This window comes from Myodes glareolus, chromosome 16 (genome assembly GCF_982192425.1).
Source record: "Myodes glareolus chromosome 16, mMyoGla1.1, whole genome shotgun sequence".
Classification (NCBI taxonomy): domain Eukaryota; kingdom Metazoa; phylum Chordata; class Mammalia; order Rodentia; family Cricetidae; genus Myodes; species Myodes glareolus.
This window is the reverse complement of record NC_142041.1, coordinates 10,477,875-10,498,344: the sequence shown is the minus strand read 5'-3', so window position 1 is coordinate 10,498,344 and position 20,470 is coordinate 10,477,875. Positions and strand designations below refer to the sequence as shown.

General features: G+C 42.1%; 1 protein-coding gene across 5 annotated transcripts in view; it reads right to left on the bottom strand.

Moving 5' to 3' along the window:
* Window positions 1-20,470, bottom strand: part of Tox (thymocyte selection associated high mobility group box) — a 289,722-nt gene that overhangs the window by 128,701 nt on the left and 140,551 nt on the right. For 4 of the 5 annotated variants that reach the window (XM_085677029.2, XM_085677030.2, XM_048420300.3 and 1 more), the window contains one exon: window positions 12,983-13,048. The exons of the other annotated variant lie outside the window; for it this stretch is intronic. In XM_085677029.2, the coding sequence (XP_085533155.2) occupies window positions 12,983-13,048 (66 nt within the window). The remainder of the gene's footprint in view (window positions 1-12,982; window positions 13,049-20,470) is intronic. 5 annotated transcript variants of the gene reach the window in all.

Here is a 20,470-nt window from a genome sequence, read left to right as displayed (position 1 = left end):
TGTGGCTTCAGGGTCCAGTGTCTGAGTGTCCTGGCCTGGAAGTGACTTCTTTCCCATCCCAGAGGACATAAACAATTCCTAACACAGTTTATGAGCTCTGGCTCTCAGAACTGTTGGCACCTAATTCTCTGAGTGTCATGAGGGCACCTGGGGTGACAGCTAGGGAGCCTGAGGTCAGGTCATGGCAAGTCTGAACCCCATCCTCAGAGTCTGCTGAAAGGAGTGAGAATTCTGATCACAGCGACAGAACATTCCAGAAGGACCAGCTTGGTAAGACTAAGGTAAGGCCATCCTGTGCACACAGGACCAGATGTAGTACTTACCAATATGGTCCCTTTCTGTTTCCCACTTAGTTTTCTCCTCCCATTGTGGCCTGGATTCTAAGCAATCCACCCTCCCAAGAACAATGATCATGTGATCCTTTCTAAGGTCTCCATATTCCTATAAGGCAACAATGCTACTTTTTAAAAATAGCTTGACATAGAGGTTACCTTAGAGTTTATCCTATGTTCTAGGAGGCTCCCTTGGACTGGAGCCTGGCACAGAATGCGGAGAAAGATAGGTACGAAGTTTTAAAGTGGTACTGACTTCTTGGTTAGCATCTATAGTCTCATATCAGAGGCCAGAATCTAGACCATTTGCCTTCCTTGCTCCCAACAAATATGGAAGCCACTGATCACCATCTCCATAGATAGAAAGTACTCAGGGACTGCGAGGTAAAATGCATCCCTATACTTTCCATTTTCCTGTTGAAATTCACCTTGATGAAAGGGAATTTGGAAACAGGCATGCAAATAAACTAATCTAAGCACATTTGCCATGATCCAGTGAAGCCAAAGAACTTAGAATGCCCTTGATCGCAGGCTCCTCACTGCTCACAGGGCACAAGGAGCTCTCACGGCAATACAGGTGCTGAACCTCACTGTGTCCTGTAGAATCCATGCGCCATTGAGCGTGGGCTGAGACAGGGCATACTAGAAGGCCTCGGTTAATTCTGAAAGAAAGAAGTGAACTAGGCTAAAAGGGGAGTGTTTGAAGCATTAAAGTAGCAACTTTAAAATGTTCTCCTCTTCAAGAAAGTATGTTTGTGGTTGTAAATAGCAGAATCCATGGCTATTGCAAATCACTTTTTTTTTTAAATTGTATTGATTTTTATTGAGCTCTACATTTTTCTCTGGTCTTCTCCCTGCTTCATCCCCCACCCCTCAAAAAAACTGTAAAGGTGGTATTTGCACAGTTCAGTCAGAGAGTGACACCTCGTTTTCTGATGAGACTTGGATGCATTGCGTATGGTAATGATTCCTGTAGGGGCTAAAAAGAGTCACAACCTGTTGGAAAGTCTTGCAGCTATGGAGTTCAACAGTTAAGTCTGCATCTAGGGTCTTTAGAGCACTCAGGATTTTGGTGTCTGAAGCAAGTTTTCTAGTCCTCTTGAATCTATTTTGAAACTCAGTTCGTAGAGTTTTTAGGAGCATTTAAAACATACATTAAAAGCCCAATAGTTTATGTTCTCCAGATAAAATGTGCCTGGAAAGGGGCCATTGCTAAATAAATTTGTAAATGTCTTAGACTGGGTCATGCCTGAATGTCTAATAACAATATACTATTATAATAATAATACTTCTAGACAGTCTGTTGGGGGTTGAATGTTTAACACACTGAGAGTATATAGGCATTGCTATCTATTTGCTGTTGATAAGACCAGATAATGGAGAAATGTATATTTCTCCCTTTGTTTTTAAACAAATATTAGTGTATTTAAACAAACAGCCAAAATCAAGTTTCACACTTAGCTGAATGGAATTAGACTGCATGTCTTTATTGTTGTGTGTGTGCTTGCATGTGTGTATGCACACCAGTAACATATATGGGTCTATGCTGTAGGCACGTCTGTGTGCACAGGGCATGTGCATGTGCAGTACGTGCGTGCGTGTGCGTGCGTGTGTGTGTGTGTGTGTGTGTGTGTGTGTGTTAGTACAGGCCATAGATAAATGCTGGGTGTTTTCTTCAATCTTCCAGCTTAAAAAATTGACTATTTCTAGCTGACATATGTGGGTGTTTCAGCTGCACGTCTGTGCAGCATCTGTCAGCATTTCCAGAGGAGTCCAGAAGAGGGCATCAGATACCTTGGGACCGGAGTTACAGATGCTTGCTCTCTGTCATGTGGGTGTCAGGAACTGATCCTGAGTCCTCTGTGACAGCAGTGGGTGCTCTTAAGACGTGAGCCATTTCTCCAGCCCCGCCACATTAGTTTCGGAAACAAGGTCTCTCACTAAACTTAGAGCTTGCCTATGGAGCTGGCTGTTCAGCCAGGGAGCTCCTATGATTCTCCTGGCTCCATCTTCCCAACTCTAGGAATCCAGGCATAGGGACCTGCACCTGGCCTTTATAGAGGATGGGGATTCAGCTCACATCCTCATGCTTGTGTGGCAAGCACTTGCCCAGCTGAGGCCTCTATTCAGTCCCTACAGCACAGGTTTTAAATCAAAGAGCAAAATAACAGGAAGCAGAGAGTGTTCAAGGAAAACTGAAACGATGGGGCTGACTTACTGGGGACAGACCAACAACAGAACAACAGCCCTGCAGCCATGCACCCTGGGACTGCTGCGTTCCCATCCAGGCCAATGGTAGAAGCATCTGTGAGCCCAAACGACCATGCCAAACACGCACAAACAATATATTGCCAGCCTCCTGGTTGGGTTCTGGATTCGGGGTGTGTGTCGGGGGTCTCCCGGGGCAATTTTTGGCAACAAGGTAAATTGCTACGGAAAGGGTTCAATTCTAGGCCTACAACCAAAGAGACCAGGGTTAGGAAAAATCCAGGGGACATTCTACTCAGCTTTGGATTCATCTGCTTGTCAGTCAGTCTTTTGACTGAAGCCAACACCCACTCCACATGTGCAACCTTCTCCAGGCCCCGTTTCAGTGCAACAGGAAAATTCTGGAAGGTCTCAATCTCTTGACTGTTTAATTGCATCGGTACTCACTTCATGAGTCTCCCTGCTTTACGTGTCCTGTGCCCTGAGTATCCTGTTTACATTATTTTCTCTGTCTGCAGCCCACATTTCCTTCTCTCCAGCCTGGTCTTTCTTTTGTTATCCCATTCCACACCATGGCATCTGCAAGTGGAATGTTAATTACGCTGACTTTATTTCGGGCCGTAGAGATTTCAGGTTTTCATATCGTCCAGTGAGAGAGTTCATTCATGCGAACCAGAAACAAATAATAAAGAGTTTCTTGCAGGTTTTTTTTTTGTCTTTTCTTCTCTTTCCAAAAATCTAATCTCTACCAGTGGGGCACTATATTTTTTGGATCCCGGCCACATATTGCAATCATTATGCATAGCACTCCATCTCTGGTGACAAGAAGTCCCATAACTCAGAAGAATTCAAAAGATAGAATCTTGTACACATCTTTAAATTATGTGATGGACTCATGCAGCCATGCAAACACCAAAAATATGGCTATAGTTATAGTGCTGTAAAATATGGTTCTCATATAAAATATTATTTGAAAGATAAATAAATACTACTGCCATCAAACGTATCCAGGATGCCTTATTTTTTAATCTGTAACGTAATTCCTGAAAGTCAAGGACAGAAAAATGCCAATGTTTAAACATGTTTTATCTTCTATTATTGAGTATTCTCACTGCATGATTCAAATAACTCAATGGAAAGCAAAGTGAGCTGAGAAATTTAGCTTAAAAAATTCCAAAAAAAAAACAAAACTAAACTAAACACCCCTCCCCAACCATTCTCCATACACATTCTGAAGTTCAAACACTGCAATGCAGAGGTGATTGTCCCCAAAGGCTTTGAACAGCATCAGCTCAATCTCTAATTTCTTTTGAGAAGACCTCCAGAGTTAGATTTTTTCTGATTCCTTTGTGTCTGCATGAACAAGGGTTGATAGCTTGAGACTAAAATGTATTACTGTAGAAAGCCTTGGTCTGTTACATAAATCATCTTAACACTCAGCAAGAATTGTCCAACAGTGCCATTGATGTGCCCAAGCCAACGATCCTGAAAACAATTTTTTTCTTTCTTCACATGCTAGACAATGGCCATAAATCATCTTCATTTAAAAACACACAATCTACTAATTTTTCAACCAACAGCTATCAAAATAAAATTTTGGGCAGAAAGCATAACATTTATTTTAGTTTTGCTCATTAATTTTTAGAACCTTGTTAAAAATAGATAATTAACGCTCATTGAGTATAGAGATATTTGTTGAATGCCTAGTACGACTATGATGTTTAAGACATGCTGCAAAGAGCAAGTCGAACTGCAAAAATAAAAAAATCAGAAAACAGTCTGTAGGAAGGAGCAAACTGGAAGGCAGAATAGAAAATCCAAGCCCCCTGTAAAGGCCATATGCTTGAAATGTCAAACTAGGTGATCACAGAAGGCAATGGAAGGGGAATTGTGTAGCGCCAGAATGTTAAAGTGTTGCTATGAGCAGATTACACAGACCATAGGGCACGCTGATCAGATCTTTCTGTTCAAATGTGATGAGGGAGGACCGTGATGTGGACCCAGGCCTGAACAGGCAACAGCAATGATGTTCAAAGCTAGGCCTTCCCCGGCAAGACCAATGCCACCAATCAAAGCAGCGTGTGGTATGGACTCAGAGCAGACCTCTGCTGGCACTGGGGTATAAGGACAAAGCTTAGTTAGAAGAAACCAGGATGCAAAGCCCATGTGAAGCTAGAAAATGGGGTCAACCTGAGCATGCCCCGAGAATCCAGGAGCTAGGACTAGAAGAGCTGAGGTCAGATTAATAAACTGGACCTTCAAGCATTCTGGGAGTCACGAGGCCAGCACTTACAGCAGATGTGCATGGGACATGGTTGCCTGGCCCACATCTGTCTCTCATGGCTGTCACTGGTAGCAACAATCTTCTTCTGCTGTTATTTATTAATGATCTTGGAATGGGGAAGGGAATCACTTCCTGTTAGGGTGTCCTCATGGTATATTAGAGGACATTTCAAGCATGGGGTGTGTTTGTCACAAAGAAGGGAAGACAAAAGCAAAAACAGTAACCGGTTCCCTGACAAAAGTGGGCACCCTCTACTCATGTTGGTGATGAGGGAAAGCCGGCCAAAGCCAAGGAATTGCTTCAAGACTGTGGTCAGGGCCATACCTGATTTTCAGCAACAGGCCACACCATTCCATGTTTGCACTTTATTGGGCTAAATGAAGTATTTCATTTCAATGTCTAATGTATAATCTTAGGTAAAATGTAACCTATACTCCCTCAGCTGTTTTCTTTTTTCATTCTTATGAGTGGATACACCCAGAGATCTTATTTTACAAATTGTTTTATATAAATAACCCAAGTAGACCAAGTCTTGAAAAAGGAAAACAGCTCTGAAATGTCCGTCTGTCTGGGGCCTTTCTACTGCACACGTGATATTCCATTTTGACCTTGGTTTTCATTCTTACTAAGAAAAATCCTTTCACAGGGGTCTGATTTAGGAGTTAGAAGTGCCAGGCACAAATCTCGAGCACCTCTTAGTAAGAACTACCACTTTGTTTCTTCATCCCCAGACTCTAAGCCTACACACTACAGACAACAGCCATTAGTGCACGAAGAGATCGTCATGGTGAAATAAGAAAATGAAAGAATATACAGGCTCTGGGTGATGCCTTCTCTGGTCCAGGAGAAAGCAGTCAACACCTGTAAGAAATATTTATTTCAACACTGTGTAATTCCACCTTTTCACATATGATGATCACGAACAGGTTCCACTGCTAATGAACACCAGTTAGACCATTGTTTAAACCCGTGTATATTATTTCATTGTTTGGTAACTTATTTCATGTGGTTTTAATTTTGACTATCTAGACTGTTCCCAATTTCCCGCTATGAATTGCTGTGGTGACCCCTATCTATCTATTTCCTTAGAATATCCTACAGTTCTATGTTTATGCTCAAACGGAATCACAGGGGGCTAAGAAAATTTCATGTTTAAAATAGTGTGTTGAGACCTAATAAATTTTGTCACCTTATTAAATTAAAAAAGTACTTATGGATTTCTCCTGTTCCTAAGTATGTAAAACCAGCAAATCTGTCAGGGTTTCTGGGCTTCAGTTTCCTTGTCTGCAGTGTGTACCTGCAGCGGTGCAGAGACGAACTGTCTAGTGAAGGGGGGTGGGGAAGCAACCACCATGCATGATAAGCCAATCCAGATGCTGCAAAGAGTCACCTTACATAAATATAAGACTTTTATATGTGAGCAGAGATACATTTGCTGACTCTGTTGCTTAAAAAGTTCAATAAGCTATTGTTTCATTAGATCCAACCCAGTGTTTCTCTAAGCACCCTACACATGTGACACCATGCAGTTCTCCTAATGGGGGACAGGACTGAGGCTAAGACGTCAACAAATGACACAATTTTAAAATAGAATGAAGCCTCATTTGGCAAAGATGGAGGCTAATCTTCCCGAGCCCAACGAGTTCATGTCAAATTTACTTTTTGGTGTTTTCACATCACTCAGTCTATCTCAGCCTTCTTGATCGGTTGTAAGGATTGAAGGAGATATTGGCAAAGCTTTTCCTCAGTTTCACTGACACAACTTGGTAGTTGGCAGTCACTTTCAGACTTCTGAATCCAATTCATACTTGACATGAGGATGGAGCATACTAACTTAATCTTTCAGCAAACTTAAATGTCCTACTAAAATTCATCATCTGCTTCAGAGCATAAGAAATAGATGACAAGTCAATGGAGCAAGATGGTGGCTGAGTAAGATGACCAGTCTTGTGACTGTCTCCTCAATGGAACAAGATGGCAGTAAAGTAAGATGGCCAGCCTTGTGGCTGTCTCCTCACAAAGAGGCTAACATGACCAGATATACAGCCACTAAGCTGCCTTCACAAAAGCATGGACCCTGGGAAACTGGCTAACCCCACAGTTTCTGGTTTCTGAAATAAAGACCTTCTTTGAGTATGGACAAGGATGAGTTCAGCTTCCCACATACAAAAAAAGTGCTGTGTAGAGCTGCCACCCCTCACCCTCATGCCCTCCAAAACCTTTCTGCTTTATGATTTCAGGAAATAAGAATTCACAGTAGGCTTAGTTCTTGAATGTGTTTCCCGCTGTATCCAGAAAAGCTTTCATTGTTGGTCTCAACCTGTGACCCTCAGAGATCTGGTGAACTATCCCATCTCAATAATTTGGTGCTGATCTTAGCAGTCACTTGGCTTTCCTGGTGACAGGATCAATAACCAGAACCAACAGACAGCAAGGACAGTATGGTGAATACATTCTGAGGCCACCAACTGAAGCCAACCTACTAGGGATTCTACTAAATATTTTAAATATCTATATATACTATTAAATAAAATAGGTGAGATGAAGCAGAGAAAAATACAGAAATAAATTAAAATTAAAGTGAAACTTCTTTGAGCTTCTGGGAAGTCTAGCTGGTTGTATTTCCAAACCCAGGAACTGAAACTACTGAGGGAAACTTGACACTTCTGAAAGGTGTTTGGGGGTGGCAGGTGAGGGGACAACAGAAAGAACCAGAGATCTGGGGTGAGTGGAAAAAAATCCCTCGGGCCTTGGCATTGTTCTTGTACTAACATGAACATAATCTTTCCTACTTGACATATTAAGGTTTTGGTAATTGTTTAGAACAAACTTTAATTGCCTTGGAAACAGTTGGCACACACAGGCATCATGACTCAACACTACTGTTCGGGGACTGAAATGCCACTATGTTTTTAGGCATTCTTTGGTGACAAGTTTATTAGGAGTGACCCAAAATAGTGTGCTATAAACACACATTTGAACACAAAAGGTCAGGCTCATCGAGGTGTTATAAAAAAAAGAAAAGAAATTCAAAGTATAATTGCGAACAAGGCAAAGAATTAGTTTCAAGCTATCAAGTCTATCGTGTGAGGGTCAACTGTGTTCTACTGCACAGGCCGCCTCCTATTGCCTGCATCCTGCATGGCTTCCAGTCTCTGGAGGTCCCCCCCCCTGCCCCCATGGAGCCAACCTAGCTCCAAATGGAGCTTGGCATTTCTGAGATCTGTTTTTACCACTAATGCGGTTCCATTCACATGTTTTCATAATTTTTATCACTTGAGATGCATTTCCCTAATGCCTGAAAAAACAGACTATTAGACAATTATAATGAAATGCTCAAGCATGCCCGGCAACAAACATTCATTTTCTGAAAGTAAAAAATGAGTCTTATATTCACAAATCCCACCGCTTGGAAATGTATATGATACACAACATTTAACCTGTCAGCAGCCTCATTAGTGTCAATGAGTAGAAACTGGCAATCAGGGGATGGTGAGCTTCACATGTGTTTATGTTTTAAAATGTTCCCGAAATAGCTCTGCTGGCAGGGTTGAAACACAACCCTTCTCTGGGACAAATGGCGCTCAGTCTACATTTTACGGTCTATTTACATTTTTAAGAAATTTGTATTTCACACATGGATCGTCATTTGTAATTAACAGAGCCAGCAGACTGCCAAGCAATAATGAAATAAAATAATAATTAATAATGACGATAAATTTAAGTTTAACCATGCTGGTACATAAGTGTTCCAGAAAATACGCAAGAGGACTGATGTACCTTTAACGAGCCTGAGTTCAACGGTATCTCTTTGCATGGTGCCAGTATTCAGTATCCACACAACCATTAAGACATTTTCATAAAGTGGAAGAAATATGTGAGCTATTTCAAGATATAATGAAGAGAAACAGACTTTCATGTAAGAAGCCAATTTAGGAAGAAAACAACATAAACAATAGTAACTTGCGTGTTCAAGTGAGGCATCTTTTAAATTTTGAGTAATGAAGATGTCAAGCCAAATGCTAGAGTAGTTTAACTTAATTAGGTGGCCTATTTTTCCAGGCATCCTTTCATTTCCCATTGAAAACTCAGCTTGTATGCGAGGCAACAGGAGCAATTTTGTCTGTAATGAATACCTCGGGGACCGCACGGTAATCATGTGGATGTGAGATGGAGGACTGGTTTGAGTAACTAGTCTGTGCTTGCTAAGATGCCAGACTCTGTTGGGATAACTAGATTACTCAATGCATGCAACTTCATCATTTTATTGGGCCAGTGGTCAAAAAGTCAAGTCAAGTTTACTCCAGAAAAATTTCCAAAAAGAACCAATCTAAAAGCAATCAGGCTAATCTTCAGTTCAAATTTATGACACAATCAGGGACATTTTATGGCCCATGTTAAAGAAATTTTTTCTTTAAAAATACTCTTAAAAACACCACCCTTTCTATGCTCTTTTCGCCATACCTCATTTATACTCTGATCTACAGTGTTTTCTCATTGGGAAAGCATAGATTACAAAATAGTCATTGGCGTGTCTGCAAAGCTTAGAACATCATTCTAAGAAGAGGCTTGAGAAAACATTGGTGCAAAGGTGAACTTGGAGAGTCGTGGCCACAGGGCTATGGGACTGTTCACTACAAACAGCGGCAAGTTGCTGCGACAAAGATTCCTGTTATTGCAGACAAAGAATGAGAATCCATGACATATACCCAAGAATAAACTATCTCAGGGGCCACAGAGAGCACCGATGAAGAAAACCAGATGATACTCATCCCTGTGATGTCCTTCATTCATAAGGTCGTTGGCTTCTTAAGACATCTGAGAAGCAATGGAAGGCACTGCACTGCTGCTGCGAGCCAGAGACAAGAACTTAATGTGGCGAGCGGTAAGGAGGGCTCCCCAGAGGGTGGAGCCGAGAAGCCTAACGGAAGGTTCTGATGGAAATCCTGTTCAGGCAGGAAGCCCAGCTCCCCACCACCATGCTATGCTTTCTGGCATAGCAGTGTAGATAAATTCTAAATAAATATTGTTATATTTATTTAAGATATGCAGCATGATATGGGGAACATACACATAAAAATGGTTTCAAGGATAAATGTGGCCACCATCACAGAGGAGCCCTATCTATGGGTGTGGCAAGGATAGCATCTACCAACTCGGGAGATCTCAAGGATGTTAACGATGGTCTTCAAGCTCCATCTCCTGACTTGTTCTCTCTATGTGTTCACTCTTTTGTATCTTAGTCTAACTCCGTTGTCTCACTGAAGGATGGCAAGAAGGCTGAGGCCTCTGAGGGACGTCTGTCCCCTTCTCTTCTGGCTCTCCTACAGTCTCTTCACACCTTCTCTCAAATTGGACAAGCCTATGCGCTATCTAGCAACGTGGTCCCTTCAGACAAGGTTCAGAAACGTACGAAAAGAGATAGGGCACTGGCTGGAGTCAGATGATTATATTCCAGGTTAAAACAAGGTAAATAGCCTGAGTGCCCAGAACAGCCACACCTGCTAGAGCAGAAAATAGTCAGTTTTGCAAGCATGGTGTCAGGGTGCAATGGCGGTGTTATGGACTTTTATTACATACTCGCCAGTCTTATTATCCTGGTGTATTCCATTTAAAATCTGCCTATCAATTACCAAACCATATGCAAAACATTTTAAGGGTCTGTATACACTAGTTTAAGAGGTAGGGAGTGCACTCGGCAGATAGGGCAAGGAGCCCTTTGAGACTGTCTAAAAGAATATCATTAATTTTTACAGGGTTCTTTCATTTCTGGAGCAGTTCCAACCTAGGCTTTCTATAAAAATCTTCTCAAGTTAAGGATTATGCTGTATGCTTGCAGAAGCATTGCAGCAAAAACCCTGTTCCATATGTTGCTCCTTAGCAACCTAGTTCGTACGTCCCACAGCAGGCACCGAGCTGAAAACTGAACAGGAATTAAAATGTTGAACGCTGCCATGAGGAGAGTTGTCCGGGATTACTAAACTGTGCAGTTGTTTGATGTGAGGCAGGAAACGGAGCAAAACTCTTTGCTTTCCTCCAGGATGACTGAGATCTTATTTATGGTTGCCTCAAGGATACCTTGATTGAAACTCCCCCAAAAGAATGGGTAATGAATTCTTGAACACAGTATATTGCAGGAAACAAAAAGAATATTAAGTGTAAAATTTAGCAAAGGCCTTTTGACTTGGGTAATTTGTGAAGTTCATTTGTATTATTACCTTTCATTAGTTTTAACTTTTAAAACAACTCATTCTAGAATGCAAAACAAAGCAAAGCATTTGCATACATTCTGCATTATTTACACAAAAATACCTTGCTGCTGGCTCACTAAGCTGCCATATCTTTAGGAAGCACAAAAATATTTGCATCTCTTTATTCCTTTATTATAAACAATCACTGCCTTGGAAATATTCTTAAGAACTCCTGACCAAAATATTATGAAAAACAGTGCTGGTGGTTTGATTTTAGTAAGGAATTAATATTCAGCACTGAAGTCAAATTTAGAAATCTAAGGAGCTGAATTGAAAAGATGCAGATATTCTGAAGTTGCCATTCTTTATCCAAAACTCCTTAAGACGGACATAATGATTCTCTGCGAGCGAGCAGCTGCCTTATAACAGTAATCATTTATTGAGTTTGTGTTTCTACTGTTTCAAACAAATTCAATTAGCCTTCACACTTCAAAACCCTAAAGGCCCAAAGAGATGGTACTGGCTTGCTTTAATCTAATAGCAATACTAAACTTGTCAGTACAGTTTTGGGATTGATGGTTAGAAGCAAATTAATAGTAACATTTTTCATTTTTTAATCAAACAGTCCTATTCAGAACTACCTATGGGTCCTGGAGGGTACTTAGCGGCAGGAATTCAGGGAAGGAAGGATTCTGCAGGCAAAGCTTGCCTTTCAGACAGGTGCTTGCACTGATGTCCTCGATAGTATGGGAGTCGGCAGGGTCTGGGGCTCTGAACACCACGATGACCTTTATGGTTGGACAATACAGTCGGGTGTCCAGAATGCTGTCAGACACGACAGTGGTCATAATGACTCCTAAATAAATGCTGAGTTCGTGGAGGTGTGTGCACGCCTGTTAGTTAAGCAGGAGACATTTGCTCACGAGCAGCCCTTCTATTATGTGCCCTAGATTACTGTCAACCACCATGAAAGAAAACGCTTCTGTCCGTAGGCCCTTTGCAACCCCTCTCCTCTCAGTGGTCAGACAAACTCAAGCCAATAAATAGGCACTGAAAACTACTACCTGGGAGTTCTTGCTTTCAGTGACTGGTCTATGAAATCCCAGGCAAACGTGATTTTTACTATTGAAGAAAAAAATAGATCCGTGTCCACAAGATGCTCCCGTGAACTCTCCTTACTCTCATTTACTTGCTTATTTATTTTTGCTTCTAGTGTTCTGATATTCTGTGCTATCCTGGCACCCTAGGGCAGTTATAATTTTGCTTTAACTGCCCTCTCTGGATTAGAGGGCCTGGCTTTAAGTATCTAAAAATAAATAGCCAAGCATTTACTTTTATAAATGTAACCATTTACATTCACGTTCTGCTTTCGCTGTCACCTCTCATGATTAAATACCTTGTCAACCTTTCCCAGGGAAATGGACACAAAGGTGCCCTTGAAAGATTTCAATCTTGCTTGTGCTCAGGCATCCAAAAGCCACTCCCCCCTACTTCCAGCCCTGCCTGAAAGTCCTAAATGCAGCCACCTAGGACTCACCAGCCATAATACCTCAGTGATGAAAAATATGCATGCTCGAAAGTGGTCCCAAACAGTTGATAATTGAAGCTATTGGTAGCATGTGTAGCTTCCAGTGATAAACTCATCCACCGTCAGCCACACAAATAACTTGCACCTGTAGAGACTTTATTTCCTAAAGGTAACACAACTGTTTGGGAAAGCTCACGCTGGCAAAACAGCTGCTCGCCATTCTGGAGGGGAGGCAAGGTAGCATCCTTCAACAAATGCCAAATCTGGTGTTTTATCAGCTCCATCTCATTAACTGGAAACAAGGCTTAACTGCTTTGTTTATAAATTATGATTATTCCTGATTGCGGCAGTTACTGATAGTGCTACTCATTTGCAATGCAACTCTTTGAATTTGTTTAATTACAATTTGAAACAAGGCAGAGAAGATTAATTAACCCACCTGGCTGGCTGGCACATAGTCCTGGCTCGGCTCTGTCATGCTCATATACATGTTCTCACCGTCAAACTGCGAATGAAATAATAGTAAACATTGAGCAATCTTGACTGTGTGTGTGTTTGTGTGTATGTGTGTGTGTGTATGTGTTTCTTTCTCTGCCCCCCACCTCCCCACCATCAAACTGGAAAACAGTAGCCACTAAAAAAATAGCACGGCTGAGAATATGAAAAATCTGTCGTAGTAAGTGGGCCCCATCTTTCCTTTGATGTTTCTGTTGTCATCTTTCCTGACCCTGCGTGTCAGTGATTTGGAGTAATTAGTGCTCTAGTAATTACAGCAAGCAAGCAAGAAATGAATGGTTCCCTTTCGTCTGCAATCTGTTTTAAAACAAAATGGCTCATTTTGCACGCCGTGTATACATACTGCAGTTGGGCTGTAATGAAGTATTAAATGAATGGCGTGCTTTCCGAAAGGGAAAAAAAATAATGGAAAAATACAAGGAGGCACAGCTCCGTGCATTCTGAGTTTAGCTCTCAGGAAAGAAAAACTGCAGAGTTTCATAATGGACTAAAACTGGCTTCACTCTAACAGCCTTTTGATTAGAAAAGCATTTTAAATTTATAGTAGCATTCAAAGAAAGCATGTGCCACCATAACCGCAGCTAAGAAAGGAGTATAAGAATAACAAAGAAAACCAATAATAACATACAGGTACCATGATCAAATTTCCTTTCCTGAAATTTTTCAAATACATAGAATGAATACAAATAGACCAATGCATACAAATTGACCCATATATTTGCAAGTTAGGAACAAGAGAGGAGGAGGGTATTCACAGGGCAGCCCCAGTGCAAAACTACCACATAAGCCATAGCATGGACAGCAGCACAGGGCCCTTGGTGACGCTGGGTTTGAACTGCTCCATTCAATCTGTGTCTATCTTGAGTCACTTGGCAAATGAGGCAAGTATTCCTCCTCAGTTAAAGTATGATTTTTTCCTAAGGTAATCATCAAATGGGCCAATATCATCAGCTTCAAAGCTAGGGGTAGATAGGTGCTCAGTGACAGACTTTTGAGACAGAGGAACTTGCAAATGTGAGAATTCACTTGTCAAAACGAAATGACCGTTGATAGAAATACAAGTTAATGGTAATATGGAACTTTGTACATACCACCAAACTGATACAGGAACAGAAAGCCATGAGTCAGAGATATGCTAGTCTATCACCCAAGGGTTACTAGCCCTCTAAGAATGCTATACAAGCCACTACGGATCTATCAGAGCCTCTGCTTTACTCAGCAATAGAGAGTCAGTGGTAAAAAGCCCCCCTAATGACACTGGAACAATCATCAGGTTCACCTCAAATACTGAAAGGCTTTCTTCGTGTACCACCGTATAAACACATCTCATATCGTGCACACCACCTGTCTCGGAGGTCACAGGATCCTTTGTCAAATGACACGGTTGTTTGTGCAATCCAGAGTTAGCACAAGCAGAGAGAAGAGCTATGCCACTCAACTGCTCTGCCAACGGGTTCAGGAGTCTTGAGTCCTAGTGACTTACCAAAGGATGATGCTCCATCGGTCAGGTGAGCTCCCCTAACACCAAACACCCAACAATCCAACAACTCAAATCCTGACAAAGTGCTCGGTGGGGTATTTCTCCAGCGTGGCCTGCTGTGGGTACTCTGGTTTGTTTGCAAATGTTTTCGATGTTAAGATGCCAAAGAATCACTTAAAATGTGGACAGTTTTTTGACTCTGACAAACTAAACGGAACAGAAGTAGCGAAGTGAATCAGACGCTCGGCGGCCCATGCATATTCGAGAATGTGTTACTTTCTGTCTCATCTTCTCAAACTCATTTCCTAAATCTGGCAGCAGCCTCCAGCCAGCTAAAGCTTTGAAGTTTTGGTTTTAGTCTATCCAAAGTGTGGGCTAATTGAATGTGTTCGTGTTTCTGTTCTGGATGATGTTCCCTCCAAATGTACCAAAGTGAAGCGCTTTTGAGCCAAGGCTGGAATAGCGTTTCACAAAAAAATGTATGCAGTTATCAACATTGTCAGTTTTTTAGTATATACCATGTCCCTTTTACCTGCGCACATACCTGGTGCTATGCATTAACTAGCTTAATTTTCTGACTACCAAGAGCTAAGTATTATTAGTAGTGCAATTGAATATTGTAAAGGAGCATAGAAAAGGGCAGAGCAGTTAGACTAGATGCTGGGCTACGGAGCTCCTGCAAGGCATGTCTGGGATTAAGTCAAGGCTGACTGGCATGGGCCCTCACCTGCCGGAGCACGGCAACATATTCTGAGTCAGAAAGGAGAGCTAGCTACCAGTTCTGAAGGTGGCGCGACTGCAGACTGGTGGCACTTCAGGCTGCGTAGCCCTAATCTGGAAGCTGGAAGGCCAAATTGCTTTTAAATACGAGATGTTTTTAGTGCCATTGTGATGCTTCAAGTACAAAACTCCATGCATTTTCTACAGTCAAAATAATGCAGACACACTAAAAACAGTATATGAAGTTGCACTTTGATTATGGATATATAGGTAAATAAAATGTGTCTTGTGTACATTTAGGTCATCTCTCTCTTTCACATAGACATGCAGGCACACACACACACACACACACACACACTCAAAAATTTGAAAAAAAAATAGGAGATTTGGAACACCTGTCATCTCAAGATTTCAGATGAGGGCTATTTAACCCGTATCTCTACAATTTTGAGACACTGCCCAGAATTTCCATGGTCTAACTAGATCTGGGTTTCTGGGCAGGTGTCATGGTTAGGGATGAGCCATACTAGAGAGTGTGTGACCTGAACACACTCCTGTTACTCTTTGGGCCCCCACAACTTAGGATCAGCATTACATCAAAGATGTTTATTATCTAATGAACAAAACTCAAATCATACTTGTTTCGTTATACAAATTATCTTCCCAAAGAAAGTGCCAGCAACTTTAAGAGAGGAGAAGAGGAAGAAGATTCAGTTTTCAGACAAGGGTTTGACGGAGCTTTGCTTGTTTGTTCTGTGAGTGGAATCTAGGGCTTAGCCATGACATGAACACCCTACCACTGAGCTAGCTCTGTAGCCCTCGTGAGTGCTTTGGGGCGATGCATGCAAGGTTTGCAGAGGATTAAAGCTGGCTGAAGGACTGGGGAGATAGCTCGGTCAGTTTGGTGCTTTCCGAGCAAGCATGAGAACCTGAGTTCAGTCTACAATGCCCACACAAATGCCTGCTGTGGTGGCATGAACCTTGAGTCCATGCCACCCGTGGAGGTGGAAACAGGCAGAGCCCTGTCTAGCCTAACTGGTAAACCCCAACTGTCAGAGAAAGACTAGGTCTAAGCAGTAGAGTGGATGACATCTGAAGAAGGACATGTGAAGATGACCTCTGGCCTCCACAGGCACACACATGTGCATACATGTGCGCATGCACACACATATGTATTTATACATATAAAAATAGGCAAGTGTATGTGTGTGTGTGCACATACACACGAACAACTGAATGATTTATAATCAGAACCCTTAAGAGGAAAAGAAGAAAAAGTACAGAAATGGCAAGGACACCATCATTCAAATGCTGTCTCCAGTTCCTCAATATTCTGATTTGTAAGACTGTATTTAATATAATAAAACATAGGTTGGCTGCGACCCAAGAGCCCGACCCTGTATAAGCAGCCTCCCTCCATATGAGTTGTAAAACAAAAATCTGCACATGTTCAAAGAGGCCTCCTCCATCTCCTTGTGGTTGAAGGCTTGCAATTGGACCCTGGCTGAAGAGGGGAGAGGGCAAGGGTATTCCACCCAGATCTTCCCCCATCAGGCTGATTTTTCATAGCTCACCGCACCCTGTCCCGGAGCTGCTGCCAGGGACTCAGCAGGCTTCCTACTACTCCAGCCATCTTAAAAGGCATCCCATGTTGTGGGTTTAAGGCCAGTTGTCATTTGAAGTAGAATTACAGCTCAGAGAGCCCTAGAATTTGGGGTTTGGAAAGCTCCCTGAAGACATTTATCTGAATTTCTCACATCACGATGGAAGGAATAGATGCTTTGTTAGTCACATGGACCATCTGGGAATAGAACCAAGGTCTGGATTCTGAGCAGAAAAGCTTTCCACTATGATATACTGCTTTATTTTCTATTTCCCATAAAAGGTGGGAATTGGACTGGACCACTACAGATGTTCCACAGCGTGCAACGGAGTGATGCCCTGATAAAATCATTGTCAAGTGCGTGAAAAAATACATGGACTACACCTAACCTACTAAACATACCAGCTTAGCAACAGAACGCTCTGCAGAGTGCTGATTGCTTCTGCCTGTGATTGCATGGCTGACTCGGAGCTGTAAATTGCTGTCGCTGCCCAGTATCACCGCGAGTACTGAATTGCATGTTGCAAGCCCAAGAAAACTACAACATTCAAAATTAGGACTAGGGGGCTGGGGATGTTGTTTAGTAACAGAGAACTTGCTTAGCATACACAAAGCCCTGGTTTTTAGCCCTGGCACCATTAGCTAAACAAATACTATGATTGTGGTGTCTACTGAGTTCATATTGCTTCTTCATTCTCATAAAGCAAAGGAAAAAGCGTTGAGTTAAGCCGTTGGTAGTCAGGGGCTGTCTTACACGTAATGTAGATTTGTGGATTTGCAGATCTGGAGGCACAGCAGGGACATTATTACACTCTAATGGCCTCAATTCCCTCTACATGGATCACATATTAGATAACCATTATTAGATTATTAGTAATTACCGCAATAAAGTTGTTTCATTAAACATAACTAACTGTATTTACCCCAGCCTTACGTTTATCACAGTCAGAATTCTTGGAAATCAACTGGATTTAGGCATTAAAACTTTTCACAATGTATGTGACCAAACTAGGGCTTTTAATTTCCATGCTTTCTCAATTTAAAACCGGCAGCAAAGTTTGAAAGAATAAATAGACTGACTTCTTTAAATCTAAATGTAAGTGGTATCAACTCAAGATTAGCTTTTCTGACCAAGCGCTTTTATAGTCTTTATGTGCTTTCATTTCAAAGCACCAGGGGATGCAATCACATAAAAAGCCATTTATAATCTTCTACAACAGTTTTGGGAAATTGTTTTTAGAGGATATTAACCAAGCCTGTAATCCCAAAGAGCCTTTCAAACTAGGTAGTCATTATTTCGTCTGTTTAAAAACAGCAAACAGGATCTAGTTCCGTGTGAAGGTAGTCAGTGATGAGCACCAGTGGGCAGTGGAAGGCAGGATCGCCAAACAGGAACATGAGAGAGCCGAGCGAGAACACGAAATGCGCACCGGTCACGGCCCTGGAACATGGCATCTTTTCTTATGGCAACCAAGAAGAAAATGAGCATACTGCTATTAAAGGAGAGGGGGGGAGAGAGGGGGGGAGAAAGGGAGGGAGGGACACACACACATAAATGAGGGGGGACTGCCAAAGAATTCATGCAAAGGTACCGCACTGTCTATGAGGGAAAATCCACACATTTCTACATGTTTTCTGTAGGAACAAAACAAACAATGGAAATGTTTATGATACTGACAAGGATTAAAATGCTATTTCTTAGGAAATCCATTATATTAATCATAAGATGGAGGAATAATTTTCAAAATAAAATTTCCATTTCTGCATTATTTGGTCCAACATTAAAAGCTGTATTTCTTTCTTTCTTTATTGCAATGAAAGCAATAACTTTGGGCAGCAAGTCCAAGCCTATTGCTGTTTGGTCTGGATACAAGCAGAGCTGGGGATCCCAGTGAGCTATAACATGGTAGGAGAGCAGGTACAAGAGCTGAACTAGAAAGGGGACCACTGCCACCTCCGGCTCCTGTGACTTGAACTGGAGTGGTAAAGAATACACTGCATAGCTGAACCGCATGGCATTGAGGAGGGGAAAAAGGATACTCCACCAGCACTTCTAACCTGGCTTCTGCTCTGAAGGCACACACGGGACCTCCTTTATTTTCTGTCTGAGCAGAATATTTACTTAGGGATGCCTGGATAATGCTGAAGCCTGAGATTGTTATTATCAGGCATTTCTCTAGAACATATCTTGCAGGACATCCGGTCAGTGGTGTGACTCTTATGGAGATGCCTGTAAATTTCAGGGCATGGTCATCACACAATGACTCTGCCTCTGAGTCAGGGCCAGAGGAAGCTGACCCTGCCTCAGCATCCACAGGCCTGGATGCAGGGTTATTACAAAAGGGAGGAATAGACCCCTTGTGTTTTCTGTGTCTTCCTGGAAATGGACCTCACACCCAACAACTAGTGAGCCATGGATGCTTGGGAGTATATGCTGTGTGATTTGTTCCCTTTTCCTCCTCCAAGACTACCTTCAATTCCATCAGTTGGGATGCCCAGGGCTTTCACTGGCAGTGTTAACCTGAGAGCTTGCATTCACCACAGGGTGGGCTAAAGCAACTTCGAATGGTACTAATGGCTAAGTGACCATTCTGCAGGGCTAATCTCACCCAGTATTTATATTGCCATGGTATTATGGGTAAGAGTCATTGGTTCTCCCTTACATTCTTATGCAAAGACAGACACCAGCTTGGAAGTCCATAGGCAGAACACACGAGATTACAAGCACCATGAACAGCATTCCCCCATTTAAAAACAAAAGTTCAAGCTTCTAGGAGAAGCATCATCTATCCCAAACCTTCAAAACCAAGCGATCCATTTTCATTATTCACTGTGTCAGAAAGGAAAGAATGTGTGGAAAGCTTAACTACCTAGCTATTCTGCCGAGTTTAACGAAAATTCATTCAGTTCAATCAAAATACTCATGATACGCTTACACATCCTTATAAAATACGCACCTAAAAACTGTCCGTGTCGGCTAATAAGGAGCAAATGTTTTCAACACTACGCGCAGGGGCCTTGTCTCATAAGGAAATACCTACGCAATTCTGAAATTCTATAAAGCTTGAAGCCGTAAAACTAAGCTGCTCCAAGTGAGCACAGAGCCAAGTCCTTGCTTCAGAACGTTTCCCAGCCTCCTCTTGTGTTAGGCCGATTCTTTCTGAATCTACGAAAGGAACATTTGAGAAGCTCATCAAACTTGCTGAGAGCTCTTTCCTAAGCTAACTTACTTCCACATCCTATCCGTTATCACCAAGCTTACCCCAGAACCTAAGTTCTATTTCAGTGCAGAACAAGAAGCGTGAAGGCAATCAGCATGGGACGCTGGCTCCAGCCTGGTCAGCTTCCCTCTTAAGCAAAGGACAGTTCCACCATCTGACAAATAGCAATTGAGTAATTTGGAGATGAAAAGTGATTCTAAAGAGCATCAATGGAGGTTCATGGTTTTGAGCCAGAGAGTTTCATCTCTCTGTAGGAAAGACTCGGACAAACAGCATTTGCACTGAGTTGACAATTACCTTACAGGAACGACTCAAATATTTCTATCCACCAGCAGCGTGGGTGTGGGACTGCATGTTGGTGCACCCAGGGAGAGTCTGGCCAACAAG